General features: G+C 40.6%; 1 protein-coding gene across 1 annotated transcript in view; it reads left to right on the top strand.

Moving 5' to 3' along the window:
• The first annotated feature begins 212 nt into the window (after positions 1–212).
• LOC131697783 (mastermind-like domain-containing protein 1) overlaps positions 213–23404 on the top strand; it is an 85471-nt gene continuing 62279 nt past the window's right edge. The window contains exon 1 of the mRNA XM_058989060.1: positions 213–555. Within this exon, the coding sequence (XP_058845043.1) occupies positions 511–555 (45 nt within the window). The 5' untranslated portion in view covers positions 213–510. The remainder of the gene's footprint in view (positions 556–23404) is intronic.

Genomic DNA, 23404 nt, shown 5'->3' with positions numbered 1-23404 from the left:
TCTAAATTAACAGTGAAGCTGTCAAAGGTAATCAGGCTACCGCGTGAGGTGTGTTTTCTGTTTTCTCAAACGGAGTTTCCTAGTTATCGCCTATTCCAGTAATGTTCGAAGATTCGCTACAGTTCGTAGAATCTCTCTCGGTCTAAGAGCAGCGAGAAGCGTAATTCCCCTTTAAGACTCTGCTTTACCCAGTGGAAGAGGGAGCCGCGTCTCCTCCTCCGTCTGACAGCGTTTATCGAGGTCCTATCAGCGCAGTAACTCCGCCTCCGCGCAAGGAAGGCAGAGGCAGCTGCTAATGTAGCCAGCAGATTGAGACAGACACAGAATCATTAAGCAAAACTAGGACGAACTTGTCTGAAACCTAAAAAAAAAGAACCAATCTTTTTTCTTTGTTTTTATTTTCATGTGCGTCCGTTATTCTTTTTTTTAAATATATATATGACAGTGTTTTTCACCATATCAAAACAAAAGTGGATTAAAAACTGAAGACTGGTTTACCATTCTCTCAAGATGCTGTTGGTTTCCCAGCGGGTAGATGCACCTCGTATGGAGCCAGTAAGTTAATGGATTTTAATTGTTGCTAACACAGTCTACAGCGGTTATAATTTTCTTCCATCTAGCCTTGTTACAGTGTATTACCCCAAGCATTTGATTTACGCACAGAAAGGTATGTCTGGCTAAAGCTCTTCAGAATAGTGGCATGCCGTTTTCAATACGGCATTTAAACTTTTAAATGCAAGCGTTGTGTTTGAGGTAATGTGCCTTGCCGCCTATAGCGGGACGGTCTATCAGCGCACAGTGAATAGATAGATAGCAGGTTAAACCTGACAGTGTAAGACCCGAACTACAAGTAAGGTACAAAATACTGATTAACCTTCCTTCCGTGTCAAAGAGGAAGTTTCTTCGGGAACTGTTTTTTTTTTCAGTTCTTGAAACCTCAGATCGGGGGGTTTCTTTGTTTTAAGACCTGCAGGGAACGGCATGTGATAGCTGTGTGATATATATTTTTAATCCATTAAAACTTTAATCATCTGTGTAGTCAACTATAATGTAAATATTAGGCTGCGCCGCTTTCATTCGTTTCTGTGTGTTTATTATTATTTGTATAAGGACGATAGTTAAATCGTCAGTGTCAGAAGAGGTTAGACTCAGAATTCCACATGATTTCTTTGGGTAATGGAAGGATGTGCGGTTGATAGAAGTCTCGGATCGAATACCTTCTAACACAGAGAGTAAATGTTCCATTTGAAAAGGAATTGAGTAGGCTAATGGGAAACCTTACACTAGTGAGTGGAATTTCAAATGAGATATTAGGAAAATAAATTGTAAACGCCGCAGGCTCTTGCAATGACAAATAAAATGTATCACAACACATCGGGTTGGCTTTAATTTCGTGTGTAATTTTAATGGACACGGTTGCTGGACCCTGGGGATTGAGAAGAGGGGAAGGGGGTAGCTACAGTGTGTAATTAAACAATTTGTGGATTCACATAGATGATTGTTGAAATCACTTTGACACTAGTAAGTGGACGCAGGCTGATTTATCCTGGATTAATGCTGACTGTCAGAGAGGCTAATAGGATTGATCTGGCAACAAAACGCCTTGTCTTAAAGCGGCACCATGCTTTTTGGAAACAGCAAGTTAAAAACGAGTTGTTTTTTTCTGATCCCGTTTTCATGGAACGATTTGAATTGAAGTACCACGCGTCACTGTTTTAGTTTGCATCAATTTCTAAGAGTAATATAAACACGTAGATGTTGGTGTGCAATCACCGTGTTCATCAAAAACAGAATTAATAGAGGCCGACATAGTTGTGATTGTTTTGCTCAGACTCTAGGTGTGTGTGTGCAGAATAGATGCACTTTTCTCGTTCGGGTCTCGTTTCGGCGGCTGTGGAAGTTGTCCCTGTTCAGTAAACTTTGGGCAGCTAACTACCCAGGAATGTGTCAGTTTGACCAAGAATGCACACGTGACCCCTGCTTGTACGCAGCTAAAAGGTGTGTGTGTGTTTCTTCAAATAGTAGCTTGCTGGTCAATGCCTGTATTCACGCTTTATTTTCCAATGTGGACTGTGCCAGTTACATTATGACATCACTTTAGTGTTGCAGATACATTTATACAACATGCACTGTATTGTTGTTTTTTAGCACATTAATTAAAATGTCAGTCGACCGACGTCCCTTATGTAGATTGCACATTTTTATAATTCATTTTAGACTTTCGTTAACCCCCACCCCGGGACGGGGTTTCAAAGAGGACACAAGCCCACCTTTGTTTTACACAAACAGTGGGGTGTCATCCATACACTTGTTAAAGTCGGCGCAGGGAAAATGCTACCTGATCGGCTACCAAGAGATTCAAACGCCTTTAAGAAGTGGATCTTTTGTTCTTCTCTCCCCACAGCTGAAACAAGTGCTTTGTTTTTTAATAAGGGAGTCGTTTTGTGCCAATAGGCAATTGGCATCAAGGCTATGAAAGGGAGGCGTGTTTAGAAGGCATTAGGAGCAGGTCGTTCTAAACGGCTTTGGCGAAAGGTAATTAACAACGTTAGATGCCATGTTTGTTGATGAAGGAAGGGGTCGCTCTACAGAATGGGAGGGAGGGAGGGGGTTGGTCGGTTAAGTGAGAGGTGTATGCAAATACAGTAGCAATAATATCATCTTAAACACAATGCAGCATGCGTCGCCTCAGTAGGTTAAAAACAAAACACGTTTGTCATTATATATATATATATATATATATATATATATATATATATATATATATATATATATATATATATATATTTATATAATATATATATATATATATATATATATATATATATATATATATATATATATATATATATCAATATATAAAATGAAGAGGTCACTAAATACTCGAGAGCTCCAATTATGTTATTGTACGAAAACAAATGCTTCGTTCAATACATTCCAGAGCAAATTATGCAACTGCTGTAAAAGTGGAACGAATTCTGGAATTTTGTTATAAATTACGTTCTATAACAGAAAATTAGATGGGGATTGCCAAAGCCTCCTTTAGTATATACAGACATGTAATAACTGCCTTTTTTGTTATTTCCTGATGTGTAACAGCGCAAGAAGGTGTCAGTATAACCTCCCAGTGCTGCACTGTAAGTGTGGTTGTACTGTATTAGGAGCATGCCTGTTTAATAGTGGCAAGCCAGTCAACAGTATAGGGTGTGGAATGCTAAACTGACTCAGTAATTGTTACTTAGCAGGGGTGGAAACCAGACTCCTGTTTCATAGCAGTTTGAACCAGTCCGTGTTCTTCCTGTGAGCTTAATTAGGCTAATAGATTCTCAAACACAAATAGATTTCCAGTCATGTATTGAATAATTCTGCCTCTCGGTCTCAAACCGCAATGCTGACCTGGATGAGCCTCCTGAAAAGGGGGTGGGGGACATTGGAAAGGACTTTGAAATGAATAAAGATTAACTAGTGCTGGGACTATTATTATTATTATTATTATTATTATTATTATTATTATTATTATTATTATTATTATTATTATTAATTAATTAATTTGTTCCTGTTCGTTCATATAACAAATGACAATAAACGATCCCTGAAATAAATAACACACATTCCATTGTGCATCAATGTTTGGTTGGTTTCCTGTTTATTTTGCTTCTAAGGTTTCTTTTCGTGATATGGTACAAATTAATGATTATTACAACACGTTGAACCCACGATCAATCAAGTTTAATTAAATTTGTGGTGGAAAGTGGAATGACTGGGACGGCTCTGCAGTTGGAGTGTATTGCATTGGTGCATCTTAAATAAGAAATAGCACATTTTTTAGTAAGTGGACAGTTTAAAGTGAAGACAAACCCCCACAGTTTGCTAATGAAGATGTCCTTGACGGATAACATGTGAACCGGATAGTGAAGTTGGTGTGTCAGACTTCATCATTAATAATGGGATCTGACAGTGCTGGCTTTAATAGAGGTTCCTTTAACCTCAATTAGGATCTCCCTAGCTGACTTGCTATGTCTAATGACCCCTGCTACACTGAGTCGGGTAATTGTGTGGTATGTCTCTTTACTGAACCGGTTCAGTGCGATCATAAGCCTACAAAGTGATCAACCTTTAAAAAGCTTGAAGTGTGCTAGGCAGAAATGATATACATCGACCTATACAGTAATGTAATATCCTATTTCATGGGACTGCGTGCCTGTCGTTGCACCACATGAAGTGTCAGACTGGCCTGCCCTTGTCTTGAAGTTATCCTAAGAGATTGTGAGTATTATGGAAACTGTAGGTATTGCAAGTCACTTGCATGAGTGACGATTTGAGGATTGCGTCTCTGGGTTCTTAATGTCCTTAGAAACATCACAGGCCACCTTAGTGCTCAATGAATTATTTCAGTCTTAGATTTGAGAAGGTGTGAAATAATACACTGTCTACTGTTTTGTGTCGCTTCCTTTTAAGATGCATAATCCAGGTGGTTTAGAGTTCTCCCTCTGTCTTATTAAAGCTTTGCATTTGAACACATTGGAATATCACTCATGCTCATTTGATCTTGTTAAATGTTGTGCAAAGTGTATCATAAGATGTTTCCATCTCCGGAATCTTGCCATACAGTATACGGATGAATGCTGAGAACTCACAAAGGGTGAAGTAATTGTTTGTGAAGGAGCTGGGGAATATGAGTGTTGACTTTGGAAGGCATTTGAAAAGGCATACCAGAGCAGTCTCTGAACAAAGAAGAATGTGTTGAACAGAGTCACTGGATGTCTTTAGTAATAATAAAGACATCAGATTAAGTTTAAACAGGCAATCAATACTAAGTAGCTGAACTTTAGAATTTCTTGTTTCCAAATATTTGTGTTAAATGTATTGTGAGAAATGCTACATTTCCACTGCTCTTTTATACTGTGTAAAAGGTGTTTGGAGGAACTATATATCTATCTATCTATCTATATATATATATATATATATATATATATATATATATAATATATATATATATATATATATATAATATAATTTTCATCGATTTTTTTTATTTATTTATTTATTTTACACTCTCCTTTGCTTTGTGGTCATTTCGCTGCAATTCTCGAAACAATCTTCATTCACAGTATTGAAAATGTAGACGTACTAAAAGATCCATTTGTAAATGTGATAGTCTTCAAGGCTTGGAGCCAACAACTTCTGTAACAGTTTGCATTTACAAAGTTTCTTTTAGTATTTCTAAATTAATCATCTCGTGTCTTTACGGTTGTGAATTCAGTGAAAAAGATACAGTAACCACCATATTTACTTTTTCCCATAATCCCACATTTAAAATGCTGTCTTACAGAATACAAATGTTTGTATATTTCATTTGAAACAATTGATCAAGTTCATCGTGAGGCAAGAACAGCTTATAACAAAAAAAGGAAATAAAAGAAACAAGGTGGTGGGAGAGATGAAGTTCATTCCGGGTGCTTTTTGCTAAGAGAGAATCTATTTTTATATTAGTGTACAGTTGCTTTCTGAAATACTGTAGGTATGGTAGTTGGTAAATGCAGTGGTTTGAGGTCTCTTCCTATTTCCTACTCTTTGTGTGAGAAAATGTGCGCCATATGGTGCCTTCCTGAGAGAGAGAGAGGGAGAGAGAGGTTGAAATGGCCTTGAACAAGGTAGGTGTCCAGCTGCTTGCTGCCACACTGAAACAGGCTACCGAACTGCAAATAGAATATTCTTAAAGAGAGATCATCAGGCAGACACTGTGACATTAAACCAGCACCAGAAAAAGATTGCCTTCATAAGATACAAAAAAACCCACCTAATTTTAAATAAGGCTGTGAACATCCCCTGCCTGTCATTCAGTGCTCTGCCGTTCTCAAGCAAACGCAATTCTGCAGAATTTTGATTTTTGTGAATGATATCCACCCAGGACTAGACTGAGGCCTCTGAACTCTCTTCACTTGCGACCTGCAAGCTTGAATGACCGCAGAGGTGAAGGGCTCCTGAATTGGCCAGCTGTGCCGTCTTGCCCCCCAAACCAGTTTTAACTTGCTGATCGATCCTTAAACGAATCACAGTCACGAAACGAAAAGGTTTCTGAAAACAAGCAGCGCATTTTAAGACCATGCAAAGAATGCTCTTAGAGCAGCAGTGCTCAGCAAGGTTCAATTACTCATCAAATTGCTCTGTGTCCTTGGAATAACATTTGCTGTGATGGGTAAGACACCAGTATCGGACCACTGGCAAGCCCAATTTGTTTTGATACAACTTCTGTGTACGGGGATGTCCAAGCTGTGAGTGACACACAGTGTGTGGGCAGGCAGGAGACAGCAGACGACGCCACTGATTTATTTTAAATTTTTTTCAGAAATCCTGACCAGGAAAAAACAGCGTTGCTTAGCAGTCTAAAACAACCACAGAACATTACTGACTATCAGTAACGGTGCACCTCCTCTCCAAACAGACATTTGGAAAACAATCTCTCTTTGTTTTCAGCCTGATTGTTACAGAAGGAAACCTTTGTGCCCCAGCTTTTATCAGCACTAAACTTTGTGTATCATAGGGGAAGGAAACAGTAGATTTAAAAACTTCAGTATGGACTACCTTTAACACGCAGGTTCTGAGAGTGTTTGTCACACTTTACAGCTTAGTTCTATTAAGATGCTTCATTCATATGAACAAAACTACTGTAGTACTGGCTCAAATGTAAACCAAGTTTTTAAAATCCATGTTCCTTGCTCTTCCTTGCTCTAGCAATATTGTCCTCATTTTGTTCAGCTGATCTCTTGTTTCTTTGCTTGTATTTCGAAGATAACGTTATAGATGGACAGTTCTTCTTGCTCCCTTGTTATTTCATGCGTTGTAGTCCAAACTCACTCCAGTGGCGTAGCAGCAACCGGACCATGTGACCTACACAAGTGCCAGGATGCAGCCCTTCATCTGTATTGTTGTATTTGAAATATTCTGTGTATTTGAAATATGCTGAATTAGTGTACAAAAACAAGGGAATAACTAAACGATTCTCAGCACAATAAAAGGGTGAACTGGAATAATGATGATAAACCTAAAAAGAAATTTGATTATCGGAAACACTGCGGCACTAAGACTACGAAAGGAATGTCCTAGAAAGTGCTATTGTTTATAGTAGCTGACCTTGTTGTTGGAGTAGATCAGGTGCTTCTCCAGGCTTATCTTCACAGCAGCAACCACAGAGTGCTGCTCAACTGTACTGCCCTCTTCTGCAGCAAGACATGCTGAGGCTACTGTACTGGACAGTCCTGACCAGCACACTCACAAAGGATGCCATACGTGGGGAAGTACTTGAGAAGTCCCACTTTTTGAAACGTGAAAAGCATGTTTTAAGCTCCACAGTGTGACGTACTCTCCGCTATGTCCCTTTTGCCAGGAATCTGCTTTAACAGGAGCGAGGGGCTAACAGGAGCCACCATGGCACGCAGTTTTATGGGCTATTGAACTAGTTGCTAAAGCTGTGCATTGTAGTAAAGATAACACTTTGCTGTATCATTTTAGGAGGCCTAGTTTAGGCTTTACTTTTCAAATATGAATCTGAAAATCGAATAAATACATCCAAGATATTGATGTGATCCAGCCATCTGTCATTTCTTTGTGTCTGGAGGCTTGTGTCAAATAGTTGCACATTACAATTAGATATACTGTTTAATTCTGATTTGAACTATTCATCAACACCATATCTTCTGGGTCCTGTAAGGTACAAGCTGACCTCACATGGGGTTGTTATAAGCTTATATCGTACAGCAGAATACATTTTTCTGGAGGTCTGTTTAATGTTAATTTAATCCAGATCCTTAGTTGTACTTAATGTAATGGAGTTTCCTACAGAGCGGTGGTTTTCACTGCAGCGCTGTGGCTTGAGATGTGCTTCAGACTGACCTGCTATTCCTCAGAGGGTTGCACAGGTCTTTATTTTTTAAAGTAAACAGACTATGGTGTAATTCCCCAAAGAGAAATGTATTCAGCTTCGTTGAAAACAGCCTTTGCAGAAAAACAGAGAATTTGTTTTTATGTTTAAGGGCTTGTTGCCTGACCTGCTGAAGTAAAGAAGGATTTTGCAGACTACTTATCACTCTGTGTACTTTACATTTATCTTGAAAAATGTTTTTGTTTCGCTGACTTTTCACTTTGACTTTGGACGGCAATCTTTGTGGCTAAATTGATTATCCACATTAAGTGCCATTGTCCTCATTTGAGGACAGGGTACTTTGTACATTTTTGTACCTGTTATTTTAATTTTCTCTTTAGTTACCAATATTGTTATGATAACTTATACTCATTTTGCTAACCGCAAAAGTTAAGTCTAAATGTAATGTCAAATTACACAGATACAGCTTTGTTGGTTAATGGGTTAAAGCTGTTGAAACTATGTGGGGACCCCTTACCTGTAACATAGGCAGGCAGTGAATGGGGAGAGGAAGTCTGAAAAATGGATCATTGGCAAAAAATAAGGGACTGTTAATGAGTGGAGAAATTCTATTTTCCTTTAGCTCTTAGTCCATCTTTGTGAACAGACTTTATTTGAACTGTAAAGAACCAGCCTATGTCTTTAAGCAGCTCAGTTGCATGTTGGTCTGCACTATGGTTTTTTTTTGTGCATTTTCCTGGCAGGCGGTGGGATTCTGCATTAGGAAACAGCAGCTCAGAGCGTCAAGTCCCCTGTGAGCTCTCCAACAATTATCTTGTAGCTATAAATGTAGCTACACATACTAGGAAAGCTGTAACTAAACAACACAAAAAGACTGCCTCCCTACCTTTCTGCTTATGTGTTGCTGCAGATACTATGTGAAGGAGAGCGGGCACAGACAATGCCATGTGTCACCCTGTTTGCAGAGAAATAAATCATCTACAGCCAAGAAACCAGTAGTGGTGTCTCAGCACAATATACCCCTTCCCATCATCCTCTGCTGCTGATAATGCACCAGTTCCCAGGGGCTGCTCGGAGAGTAACCTTGGTAGTGTCGCTGGAGTGTGAACCTGCTTTTTTACACGGACGCTACTGGAAGAATGTGTAAATAATTCATCAAGGCAAACATTATAGATTTTGTATATTTCGCTTGACAGTTATGCTATAAATGCAAATGTTTACAGACACATCACTTTTTTTATTAATACCGATTTTTAATGGCCCTGTTTTCTTGAAGGTGTTTGAATCAAATGTTCTGTGTCAGGCATGCCTATGATAATATCATATAAGAGTGTGTGTGTATATTTGCTGTATTACACTTCCAAATGTATTAAATCAATTTGACACTCATTTTATTGGTGCCTGTTTACAGTCTTAAATCGTTTAGGACTCCCTGAAACCTTCTTACCGCTACATCACTCTGTGAATCAAACCTGGTCTGAATCTCAAGCATAAGTTTGTTTAGAGAATCGCTTATCCAATTGTGATCAAAGTTGGTCATTTTTTTTTATCTCTAAGAATCCTAGAGATAGATGGAGGAATCTATCCTTGTATGTCCATACGTTTCTAGAGGTGGGTGGATTCAGGTCATGGTGAGCTCTGATCTTTTTATGATACTGATGTGTTTTCCTAATGATTAAAAGCGTATCAGGCACCTCTGTTACCCTGATTGTCAGCTATGTTCAATAAATGGATCCAGGTTTTGCTATCCAATCTGTTGTCTTCCCAAGGTGCAGTTAGCCTAGATTGAACAGGTCGTGCTTGTCCCTGCCCAGTGCCACTTCCCAGTTGTTTTCTTTATTTCTTTATAAGATCATGCACTGAGGATATTAACTGATTTACGCTGGGGGAGAAAACTACCATGTGGGAACTCTGGCTACACAAAACAGGCTGCCAGTCTGGCTGTGAAATTACAGAGCTGTTTTACAGCATTGAGCCTGGATAGGAATTACTCCTCACAGTACACTTTCACTAGCTTACCCTCTATTTGACATGAACCATTTTTCTTTCTTTAGTGTGAAGAGGTTGGTGCTTCGAAACAATTTTTAAAAAATGTTTTATACAAGCATTGTGATTCTATAGAAGTATTGCAGCATGGAACATTTTTAAAAAGACAATGTTCTGTTTATTGCAATACCTGATTTTTGAAACATTTGCACACTGTACAGCAGTTTACTTGCACGTAAATATACTAAGTGCATTGTGAGTCTGTGTGAGGTGGCACTCGTAGCTTTAGTGATGAATGAGGGAGCAAGATAATGTTACATGGATGAAGGTGTTTTGAAAAGGCCTGTTCAGGGTTTTTCAGTAACACTGACCTACTGATGTGGTGAAGCATAATCCCTTTGGATCCATCACTGTCCATGTTTTCAAGGTTGTTTTAAGGACAGAAAAAAGTGTGTGGTGTGGAGTGGGGTGGGGTGGGGTGGGGTCGTTGTGGAACATAGTTTTTACATTAATAAACAAAACCAGGGTTTTAGGAGTGAATGTGACCTGCAGAACAGGAAGTTATTAAGCAACGTTCACTTTATATACCTTATATGGGGGCGGGGTCATTTTAGTATAAATTAACTACAATAAATAATGATGAATGGGGCTCCCAAGTGGCGCATCCGGTAGCCTGGAGTTGGCCGGTTCGAGTCCAGGCTGTTCCACTGCCGACCGTGGATGGGAGCTCCCAGGGGGCAACGCCGCCCGTAGGGGAGGGGGGGGAGGGCTTAGGTCGTTCAGAGTGTCCTTGGCTCACCGCGCACCAGCGACCCCTGTGGAGTGGCCGGGCGCCTGCCAGCTTGCCTGTAAGCTGCCCAGAGCTGTGTTGTCCTCTGACACTATAGCTCTAAGGTGGCTGCATGGTGGGCCTGCACTGTGTAAAAGAAGAGGTCGGCTGATGGCACACACTTCGGAGGACAGCGTATGTTCGTCTTCGTCGCTCCCAAGTCACCTTGGGGGTGGTAGAGGTGAGCTGAGCTTAAAAATAATTGGCTATTCCAAATTGGGGAGAAAATGATAAAAACAATTGGCGACTACTAAATTAAAAAAAAAAAAAAATGATGAATGATGTCTTAATCCTATTTAAAAAACAAAAAAAACTTTCTAATTTTCATTTTTTTCCCTGGTAAAATTTTTATGAATTGGGCCAAATGTGGCACATTTTGTACATGCAGAGTGGATGTAAACAAACTGGAAAACCAACAAAGTTGCTGAACCAGAGTGCACATACAGTAAAGGTAAACTATGGAAACAGACACCCATAGATCGTATTTTGGTATTTAAGCTAAACATGAATGTACAACACAGCAGCTTTAAATGGACAAAAAAGGACGGAGAAGAAAGGCCCATGGTAGCTGTCTGTGTGAGTTCTCAGTTAAGTGTGTGTGCAACCCTGCCCTGCCACAGTCTCTGGAAGGCCTCGATCACTGTGATAGAGAAAGGCTGTCTGGGTTTAACAGCTCTAGCTGAGCTCAGACACCTGGAGTGGAGACTTCATGCTTCTGATCTTCGCAAGCAGCAAAACAATGATGTGGAAGTGCTGCAAAAGCATACCTGTGTCACAGCCGCAGCGTTTCTCTTCTCCGTGCGCAGCGCTGGGGCCTCTCCGGCTTCCACACAGCGTTTCTCTTCTCCGTGCGCAGCGCTGGGGCCTCTCCGGCTTCCACACAGCGTTTCCCCTGTCAGTGCGCAGTGCTGGGGCCTCTCCGGCTTCCACACAGCGTTTCTCCTCTCCGTGTGCAGTGCTGGGGCCTCTCCGGCTTCCACACAGCGTTTCTCCTCTCCGTGTGCAGTGCTGGGGCCTCTCCGGCTTCTACACAGCGTTTCTCTTCTCCGTGCGCAGCGCTGGGGCCTGTTCAACCTCATTGATTTACTGTAGGCTACAGGGTGTTAGTTTCTGTTTCTTGAACATCTAGTATTAAACATGTTTTAAAAATGTTTGTAATCAATCAGAAAAGCCATCATAATATATTACTTCATAATTGTATATGAAAATATTGTGCAGAAATACTGAATATGAAATAAACTCAGCTACACTGTATGCTTACTGGACTACGTTTGTAAACACTAAGGCAAACACCTACATTTGACCAGCATATTTAACAGCAGTTAAATATTTAGGCAAAATTTTGAAACGTTTAACACTTGGCTATCGTATCAATGATTACACTATCAAGCAACCCTGATTTAGGTGTTTGTTTAACAGGATTCACACCATTTTTAAACCTGCCAAACATCTTCAATCTTGGTTATAGCTTATGATGAAGAATAAGAAGCACACATCCTTTTATTTAAACATAAACAGCCGTGAACGGGGTTGTGGAAGCCGGAGAGGCCCCAACGCTGTGCACAGAGAAGAGAAATGCTGTGTGGAAGCCGCTACAACAGTACAACTTGCACTGAAGAATAAGAGTTTGGTTTTAAACTGGATGTGACTGAGAGCCCTGTAGTTTTCAGTAGCTTGACTGCTCTCGTAACCCCGGCATTCCATTACCCTCTCGAACTCCTCCTCTCTCCTTTGCCCCTCACCTGTTTTGTAATCCCAGGAGATGATATCCGAGTCCTTTTCTTTACATTGTCTTTGCAACAGTGGCTCTTCCTTTCCCACGAATGAAATGGGCAGAGAAAAAAAAACCTTTGACTGAACTTCTACTGTAATTTCGTCTTTGCTCTGTCTGAGTTGGGGCTAAAAGATACTTAAGATGGTTAACAATGTCTGTTTTTAAGATTTATTCAATTGTACTGAAAACATGGAATTAAATATTTATTACTAATGTATTCGGGCAAGGTCGTACTCAGATTTAGCCCAGCTTTCTTATACATATCTAATTTAATGGCTTGCTTCTCTTCAGCTGCTAAGCAGCTAATGCAGCACAAACTCCCATGGACAGATGTAGCCAAGCACCTTTTTATGTTGCATGTGTTGAGTGTTAATTGAGGCCAAAAATGGCAATGTAGGGAGGCAGGAAAGGGGAGTTTGGGTTGGGGGAAGGAAGAGCAGGGGCTGGTGTTTGTGGTTTTATTCAATGCGGCCTATAGTGAGTCATTCACTAAAATGTTGTTTAGGAACATTGGAACTGGAAGTCACGCTTGTGACTGAAGCATCCATAAGCGGTTGGTTGGTGTTTTGTTCATTTTAAAGTTGTGTTTTTGAATTTCAAGAATAGCCTATCTTGTAATAATAATAAATATGTTGGTTTGTTCTAAACCAACCTACCTGTTGTTGTAATCTTGCACCAAATAGTTTGTTTATTCATTGTTTATACTTTAATAGGGGTACTAAAACCCTTGTACTGCCTGCTTCTCCCAGTAAAGCTTCCTATATAAAGAAAACATCATCATCATTCATACCTGGACACTTACAATAGGGTTGTCTTGCGCATTAGAGAGAGGGGGGAGGGGATCTCTGACACACTTCAGAGTCAAGTTACAGCAAACCAGCAATGCAAGGGTGTCTTTGCCTGTGTGGACAAACGGGCCTGTGTTGAAGCCATAGTATTAAAGCTTTAAACTAGAGAGGTTCGTATTTTTAGAGTTTAAAAGTTTCCATGTGTTGGAATATACTGTGTGCAGGTCAGCTGTAGCGTTAATGTTGTGTGCCTGTTGCCTCATCCACATTCGAATGGAGGGCTTCTCCTGATTCCCTATAGGTTACATGTGTTTAACCCTAAAGTTTAAACAGGAAATTAAACGGAAGCCGACAGCCCTACATTAAACTGACTTGCTTGTGCTTTTTTGTGTAGGCGGAATAAATTGACTGGTCCTGAGGAGGTTCTACGGTTTGTTTTAATTGTTTGTTAAACTTGAAAATTGGTGTTTTTCTTTTTGAATTTAACAAACGGGGGGTGGGTTCTGGAGGCAGTCTTGAAATGCCATTTGTTTGATAGGGCAGACTTGACCAAATGTAAGAAAGCAGGTTCATGGCGCTGTGGCCCTCCGAGCAGGTGCTTAAAAACCATGAAGATCAATCCCAGCAAGTGCCAGGTCTGTGGAGCCAGCTCTGTGCTTCACAGTGTCAACGTGGGTTACATTTCTCTGGTGTGTTTAGTCTGCTCTGCTGCTGCTGTAGCTTCCAGGGCTGACTGCTGCCGGCCGTGTTCTCCTTTGTTATTGCAGGAGGAGGGAGAATGCAAACAGGAGAAGCTGCCCTGGGCACAGTCTCCCGCTCTGAGACGAGGTTCATTCAACAGAAAAGGGACGCTGGCTTAATTGCAGCCCCTGGGTGTGTGCGCTGCTTTTTCTCTTCTATAATGCTTTTACAACATATTGACTGGCCAGCACTACTTCTGTATTCACACAATACATACATCTAGGGTTGTAAAGGCAGCGTTATTTCAGTGTAATGCACAGTGATTTAAGGGTGGTAAAGGTTAACAGCAATACCATCCAATACTGTTGTATTTTATGAGGGTCTTTCTTGTATATAAATACATGTGTTTCTGGCCCCATTCAGTATCTACATACTTTGTATAGCACCATATCATATTTGCAGTCTGTGAAATTAAGGATTTGATAAATATAAAAGTAACTACTACTGTAAGTCAAACAGTGCAGTGTTTTTTGTCGTTCGCACAATCGTATGCTATCAAACATCAATTTTACAGCCTTCGAAGTTATTCTGCTAGGAGCCCTTGCTTTTGTGTGCTTGGGAAGTGGTATTCCATGCCACTCTTTTTGGCTCTACCTTTTTCTTTTTTGTTTTAGTTGGAGAAAGAGGGTGGATTAGTATTTCTGACATAAACATATTGTCTTAAAAATAATAATAATTGAACAGCAAAGCTTCTGAAAAGAACCTTTGATGATAGCGGGTTTTGATTTTGACCGCTTGGGCAATACCCACGGCAGTATACATGAAGCGTGGGATTGGCGTGCCAATGCCTGACCTGGGCATGTGTGCTTGCATGCTATTGCTAATAGTCTTTCCCTCTCTGTACCTTTCCCCAGCTGTGCCTGGCCAGGGCTCTAACATCAGGTTCTAATAAACAAAACCGAGGTAGAAGAATTTTGGTTCAGCTTCATTTGTTTTTACAGCTGCTGAACATGACATCATTGTTTGTGTGTGGTGTTTTTTTATTTTATTATTTTTCTATGAAGGTTTGGGGGTTACTGGGGCTGCAGGCACGGTGGAGTATGTCAGCTGGAAGGTTCTGTACATTAACACTACAATCTTCAAGACATACCTGCCTCTTTGTTTAGTTTTTAGCCACCATGAGATGCCTATACCCAAAACAAACCCTTAGAAGGATTACTTTGCTTTTAAAAGAATTCTCATTAGCACAACCATCCCTAATTTTTGTTTTCATTTTAACACAGTTGAGCCAATTTCATCCTTCCCACCACACTATAAATTGGCTTCCTGTGCAGCAGGTATTAGGACCCCACCTGACCCACACAGACTGGGAGTGCGAGGCTTAGCATGTGGGTTCCTGAGTCACATATGACCTTGCAGAGGGTCTCGCGGTAAGGTTGCGTACAGGCTTCACATATTTGCCTCACAGATTTCGACAGGAGTTGAAGTAATTCAATCCTGTATTTGTGTGGTTTCCATGCAGGAGGAAACCGAATGACTCCCTGAACGGTTAAGAGAAAGTCATTTGTCTGCTAGAGCAGTCATGGGAGATTGCAGTGTGAATCCGCTGCTAGACATCTCGCTGTCTAGGGCTGTCTCCCCAGTTCAGGGGTGAGGCAGCCCTGCCTGTGTGTGTAGGTAGAAAACTTGAAACCAGACGAGCAATTTAGAGATGGAGCCTGATATCTCCAGGGCGGCAGATTTATACAATTTAGGGTAACCTAGATGATTCAGACAGTTTCAAGAAGAGGTTGGATTGATTTGTCACATTTTGTCAAATTTTCAGATGCATTGTAAACCACTGTCATTGAATATACATATTGTACAAAAAAGGTAAGGTACTTGTTTAATAAATAATAACATTAATAAAAATAAATGAGATAAAACCAGATGGTGCTTTATGTTTTTGTTTTTCATACAGTTTCTGCAGCTGCTATCTGCATGCATTTCGTTACGATAGCATCGGATTACGGTCAGTTTGGACAAGCGGGGGTCTACTGCCATCCAATTTACACATTTACACAAAAAATTCAATGGCAGCTTCAACCTGCACATTACTTTAATTCAACTGAATGGTCGGTGTTAACAATGGCCAGGAAAAAGGATTGTAACAATAAGAAGGAAGTGTACTTCATGCAGAGAGAAGGACAGCTTGAGGGGGGATTCTGTGTTATATTACATTTGTTATTATTGAGAGGAAAAGCTTTGGTGCAGAGTCTTAAAATCTCCCTTTTAAAAGAATAATGAGCTTGAATATGGAAATGTTTAAGCAGGCCTCTCTGGCAGGTTATTACATTTGGCATGTGGTTGGATATGTAAATTGCCTGCTGTACCGGGTTGCCTACTGTGGGAATGTCAATCAGTGCAAATCCAGTACACTGCCTTTGTAATCCAGATTTCATGTTCTACATGAAGAAGAAAAGTCCACTTGAGGTAGGCAAGTCCAGTAGAAAAGCATTAACTACTCGGATGAATGCGTCAACCCTTTTGTCTACTTGTCTTGGTTTTTGTATATATGTTCCTCCAGAATGTATGACTGGTTGGGGCTAGAGAAGATCATAGAATAAACCAGCATTCCCAGGAAACCACTATTACAAAAACAGTGCTGAAGAGCACATTGACATTGTCTTCAGGCGTGGGCTCCAGCTATCCACTGTCTTCAAGTGATCATGCCCCTGTTTCCCATCACCTTCACCATTTGTTATTCAGTAGCTCCGAGCCAATAATATGATCCGCTGTGGCTATTCCCACCCCCACCCCCTGCCCCAAGGGGTTCAGACACAACCCAGTGCATTGCTGTACCCTGTGCATAAGGGTACACATTTTAAACAGGGACCCTACAATACTTCTACGCTATATGGCTAGGCACTGTTACTGTAGGCAAGTGTCCAAAAGTGTAATGGTAAACATTTGTGCAAGTGTATTTGACTAGCTTTGTTTCTTCAAGTCACAGATGTATTGCTTGTAACTCCCAATGCTGTGGAAGCTAGCTACTGAAAATAATCTGCAGTGAACATTTTGGGAAAGCACTGTGAAACTTCAGCTGTTCGTCAAGTTAATTTAATCGTGTTGCTTGGTGCTTCTTACAGATTTGTCTTTTTGAGGGCACTGTGAAAATAATAATAAACCCAATCTTGTCTACAGTGGAAGTCTTCAAATAAAGCTCAGCCTTCTCTGCAGTAGTCTTTCTTTCTCTGGCTCTAATGGTCTTGCACCAGTATTAACAGGCCGAACGGGGCACAAGCACACAGATTCAGGTGTGTGAGGCATGTTGAATTTAAAGGCTGGTTTGTGTGTAGGTGTTGATTTAAGATTGCAGCTAGTCTTACCACTGGCCTTTCGTATTCCTAGGGATTCTTCTAATCCTGTTAATTACCATATGCTGTTAAACAAAGCCAAGCTCCTCTGGGGCCAGAGCAGGTCATGTGATTTACTGCCCTTGAGGGCGTGGCCTCCCTGGCCGTGTCTCTTCCAGTCTGCTCTTCAGTCTTGTTAAGCTGACACTGATAGTCTTGTCTACATGGCTGTGGTATGAACACTGTACAGGTAGCTACTGCAGCTCTCATATTGATCTGGAAGCAGGCTGAAGGGTTCAGCTCAGTTAATACGCTTTGGTTTTCATGGAGTAGGTTAGCTTTGCTTTGTGGAGAGGTGTTTTAATCCTTTCTGTTTCTTTTAATACATTTTCCTTGTTTGAACATTGAGATTGATACCCTGATATGGATGTGAGACTGCCATCTGAAAGCTCTTTGTATCGGATGGCTTGTGTATGATAGTTTTATATGGAAATGGTTTCAGACTTGTGAGATGGATATCCACTTGTATCCTCATGCAGCATCCTATACAATATTCTGTATATTGTATTTGGATTCTGTTAAATCACAGATTTTGTAAAAGGTTAAGCACACAGAAATGAGTGTATATATGCCCCGGAGAATAAAGGAGATTACATGCTTGTGGGAATTGCTAAACCACACAGTAAGTCAAGTTGAAAAACTGGAAGCGTTGTATCTGATGGGAATAACAAAACACACATTGTGAACTGTAGACACTGTGCCAAAAACGTTGTCCCGGGACAAAAATTCTGAAGACAAATTCAAAAATGTTTAACGGCATTAAATACGTATTGTGTTCAGATTGGCTGCTTTTTGAAGTTGCTCAAATTCAGAGGGAGAAGTGAAACCAAATGTGTCTGTCTGTGTCCCCCAAAGCAAAATAAGTGCACAGCTCAAAATGTGCGTTCCCTTGAAGCTCCTCTTTCCTCCCCTGTGCACAGTGCTTGACCCTGCTCTCGTTCCCTCTGGGATCTCTATCTGTGCCTCGCCTGGGTGACACCATTGCTGTTCCACTCTCCCCTGCTCCTAACCTCCAGCGCGCAGGGCAGCCTCCGGAAGAATAGCTTGCATCTGCGAGGATCCCATAGAAAGGTCACATTCTTCGACAGGACCTGTTTAAGAGTAGCAATTCCAGTGGATGAGATCACATGCAGGCTAACATGAACGCTCACACATGCACTGTTCCAAAAGAATGCAGTGACTCTTTTAAAGTCTTTCATTTGAACTTTTTGATGTAACATGAAAAGGCTGTTCTAGTCTAGAAATAAAGCACCCTAAAGTGATTTGTCAACCGTGAGCCTTGCTTATTTATTTAAACATTTGACTGTATTATACATGAAACTTTTGAAACCCTATCTCCATTGATATTGTTGTCCGGGGTTGTTACTAACTACTGATGCCATTTCCCTCTCCATCACTGCCTTGTGACAGCTGAATAAAACTGCGTTTCCATCTGCCACTGAAATCAGACTCATTCATTTCCATCTGCAGCAGATCGAGACTAGTTTGATTTCAGCGTGGACTCTGTCAGCCCCAGTGAGGATTGCAGGCTGGCAGAACTTGACCTCTCCACCTTGCGCTGGTGGTAGAAGTTATGGGAGTGTCCAGTGTGAAGGACGCAAGAGCCAGGTTTCCTAAATCTCTGCTCTGTAGGCAGAGCATAAGAGCTGAGAATACATTCCACTGGCTCGGAAATCAGTGGCGGGTGAATACATGCATAAATAGTAATTGTACAAAATGGGATACGTACAGGTGATCTTTGACTTTCACGTATCTGGTTGCAGATTGGATTGTAGGCTGCAGATGGAGCTGGCTGCAGCCACAGTTTGATGCTGGGAACACAATAAGATTGTGTTTTACTGTTTGGTTTCAAGGTAGCAGGTGGGATCGTGCCATTTAAAGTGGTCGGTTGACCAGGTGGTTGAGAGGGTCTTTTATTTAAACACAAGAGTTTGCTAGTATGTTACTAGGGGCACAAGTTATTCACTGATTCAACAGCATTGTTTATTTATTGTTTTTAATAATACCGATTTACAGCCGAGGATCTAGTTTTTATATACAATCGTTTACACAATATACATTATATATATATATATATATATATATATATATATATATATATATATATATATATATATATAGGAACTAAATACTGTGAGATTACTGGTGAAGTTACTGTTTCAAATTTCACTGGAGTGTGTTTTATGAGAATGCCTTCAATCACAGGGTATTACATGGTAATGATTGAATAATTGCGAGGAAACGACCTGTCGTTACAGGGTCATTACTGCTGTATATTAGACTTTATATTCACTGCATATTTACTGTTTTTCAACTGAATACCAAGCAGGTGCTTGACAGCAAAGACGAAAAAAGAGGGTAGACACCAATCAACTGACTTTAGAATTTTACAGTGAAGGGACTTTTAAATAGATCATTTTGTTGTTTTTTTTGTTTACGTTGATGGACAGCTGCTGGTTACTGCTGGAAGTTTTACATGTTTGTCCTGCATGGTTACTGGGTGATAGTGTATGAGTATATGCTCTTTAACAGAAAGCTTTCTTTATTACCCCTTCCTTACATGGCAACATGTTTTCTATATTACCTTTATTTTGAAAGTATTCGTTTTGGATTTAGTTGAGATTGGGGAATTGAGTTCTGTTTTTTTCTGTGTTGGAGAAGCTTAAGCTGTGTTCTAAGGAAGCCTTCAGACAGCCTGGATAAGTGTTGTGACACACCGTGTGTGAAAATGACTCTCTTATTAAGCAGTTCTATATCATTGGTACAAAAGCAGTAATCTCCCTCCTCCAGACTGCTGCAGACAGGACCACCCTCCACATCCCTTTTAATTATCCCCTGCAGACACAGCCAGTCGAACAGAAGAAGCATATTCAAAGGAATAGTACAGAACCAAACCTAAATTGGCCACTTTCCACCCACATCACCCCGGTCATCCTTTTACATTACATTCTCCCCTGCCCTTTCTTCCCATCATAATTCAAAACACGCATACCTGGCTGTTTAAACATTGATAATATAGCCTCAGTAGTGGTGAAGTGCTGAAGGATCTCCAGGTATTTCTGTTCCTGGAGACATGTCTGGAAATCTTTGCTTTCAGTCACTTTCCTTGCTGTGCGAGTTACTCTCAAGGAGAATTGCCACGGAAACCAAAAGAGAAGCTCACATTTTCAGAAGGCGGGGAATGGTGGAACGGGGGAGGGGGAGGCGTGTTTGACTGAAACCAATACAAATCTTGAAGTCTAGAGGCATTCATGCCACGAAATAGGCACATTTAGGTCATTTCAAGATATTCTTGAGCTACTGTACCTTTGTAAAAACAGGGCTGGAAAAAACAATGAAGCATACAAACACTTCCGTACTTTTCGGGCCTAGTCATAAAGCATTTACCACCATACTAAGTCATGTTTTCTTACCTCTTGTGAGCTTAAACAACATTGTCAGCGGTCCCATGTTTAGTGTGCAACAAATCTTTTCATTCATCCTATGTGTTTTGGGTTTTAGTGCAAATATTTCAAACACAACAATATAGCCCCTGTTCCATACTGTGCTGTATTGTAATTTAAATACCAGCGTGCCATTAGCTGGTTCACTTCCTACACTGCGTATGTGATCCTGCTCGTCGATCTCTAATTTAAAATGGAGATGCTGCTGCTGCGGCTGTGTTTGTTGGCTGCTGGCCGCAGAGAGCAGTGCTGGCTTTGTGGTTTGTGGTGGAGCGCACAGCAGGACTGGGGGAGCTGGTGGAGGCAGCCGGGGGCTCTTTTGTTCTGTGTCACTGACACTGCGAGGGTCTTGTAGACTCTGCCCTTCTGTATCTGCACTGCCCTCTGGCTCAGACCTGTCTGACGGGGCCTTCTGTCGCTAATCCCCGCTCTGTCCTGACCTACTTCCTCCCCTCCTCGCCAACCAACCACCATCCTCGCGGCCCTCCTGGCTGTCAGAAGTTATTAGAGCGGTGGGGACACAAATAAACACCCTCTAAGGGGTGGAAGAACAACTGGAGTCATTACAGCGGCACACCACTTGTGACGGCCCAGTGAGCTTTTAAAGCCATTCTACCCACTTCAAGCAGGACTGGAACCCTTGTAATATTGTGTGCCTTGAAAAAATGATTAGGGATCTGATTATTTTTTCATTTTGATATGAACATTTGGCTTCTTGTACCCTCTTGTTTAGCCCAATGAATCATATTTCAGAAAGCTTGGGTGTATCATTTGGGGGAGAATGGTGTCCCATTTTTGGGCCTGCTGAATAGCTAAACTAAATTAGAGAACAGTTTTTTGTTTCAGAGCATCTTGTAAGGGGTTTATGCATATTAGCAGCTGCTATGAGGTTTGTTTGTCCTGCAGGGTGTATTCATAGAACAAAGGAAGGATGCGCTCTCTCTCGAAACTGCTACCTAAGATTTTTCTTTTCTTTAATAATTTATATTGCCACCTGATTCTGGCAGCGCCTCACCTTTACGGAGTCAGTAACATGGTGTATTTTCTCACACACTGAGCTCTCTGTGGCAGAAAATGAGTGTCTTCATCCCTTCTCTGGATGAAGTAAAGAAGGGCCTTTGTTTTTGTGATTTTGCCCCCGGTGTCTGTCAGTCAGTGTGTTTTTAAATGCTTTGTTCCACCTCCTCAGCTTCCTGCTCCAGGAATGCTACTTTGTGCTTTGTTTATTGTTTAAAGAGGGATGGTCATTTTAAAGCTGGGCTTTCTTATAAATTTGCTTCTTTCAAAATGAAGACAGCTTTTTTTTCTTATTTGTCTGCTGTAGACTGTGATTTTTAGTTTGTTTGATTTTGGTGGGGAGGAGGGATTTTTCCACTGACCCCCCTTACTCTGTGAATATCTAGGTATCCTGTGATAGATATATGGTATTCTACAACAGTTCCTGCCAAGACTGTAACAATGGGAACTATACAACGTTAACATGCTTTGTCATTCCAAAGCCGGATACTGAACTACATGAATCAGTAACACTTAAAAATATAATTGTAATAAATCATTCATCAATGAATTTAATATCAATTCAATACAAATCCATTACAAATGTATGCATTTAAGTAAATACTGTGTTTATTAATGATAATAATAATAATTGACTGAGGTTTGGGGTAGGTTTTAGTATTTTTATTAAATATAAGCAAGACAATATGATCGTTTGGATATATGCCTAAATACTGCAACTGTCTTAATTGATTGAACTCTCTTCGGAGGGTCAGGCTGTGACCCCCCACCATCAGTCAGTGTGCCCCTCCTCCGTAGCTCTGCACTTGGAATGACCTGAGAAACGATCGCTCCAGCATTGAAACCAGAGCGCCAACCAAAGGAGAAAGAGGCTTCATAATGTGTATCTTTTTGCTGCTCTCTGAGACTCAATTACAATGTAGCAGACTAGTCTGAGATCTCCTGTCGATCTGTCTCTGACAGTTATCTGGGGACACACAGAATTACCAGATGTCCCGGGAAAACTGGGACTGTCCCAGTTTTCGGCCTAAATTTTTTGTCTCGGTCAGAAACAGTAAAATTGTCCCGGTTTTGCTATTTTGTATAAAACTGTAGCAGTGTGCTCAACAAGATTTCAGCACAGTAATTTATTATACAAAAATAAAATAAAGAAACTTCCGGATTACTTGTTAAATAATTCTGGTTGGAAGTACCAGCAGCCAAGTTAGCCTTTTAAATTAATCTCTATTGTGTTTTGATTAACACAGCCATGTTTATAACTGACTGGGTCTGTGAGTAATTTACTATCTAATTTTACCACTGAGAGAATAAAATGTATTTTCAGGGGGTAAAATGCAACATTACCTTGAAGTCATGAGTAATCTCGATAAATACTGTACCATCTTTAATGGTAATGGGGAAGGCATCTTACTGACTGCAAATTAATTACGTTGCTTATATTTTAACATTACTTAAACTCGGTGAACATGTTAATGTCAATATAAAGCCATACGGATAAATAAAATAAGAAAATGCATTAAGTTATTAAACAATTTGTTCAATATTCTAGGCATATTTTTACGCATTAAATTAAAATGTAGTGCATATGTCAGATGTTTTAATGTGTAAA

The sequence above is a fragment of the Acipenser ruthenus genome, chromosome 16 (genome assembly GCF_902713425.1).
Source record: "Acipenser ruthenus chromosome 16, fAciRut3.2 maternal haplotype, whole genome shotgun sequence".
NCBI lineage: Eukaryota > Metazoa > Chordata > Actinopteri > Acipenseriformes > Acipenseridae > Acipenser > Acipenser ruthenus.
Note: the sequence above shows the minus strand (reverse complement) of the source record. Positions and strands in the feature narration are given on the sequence as shown.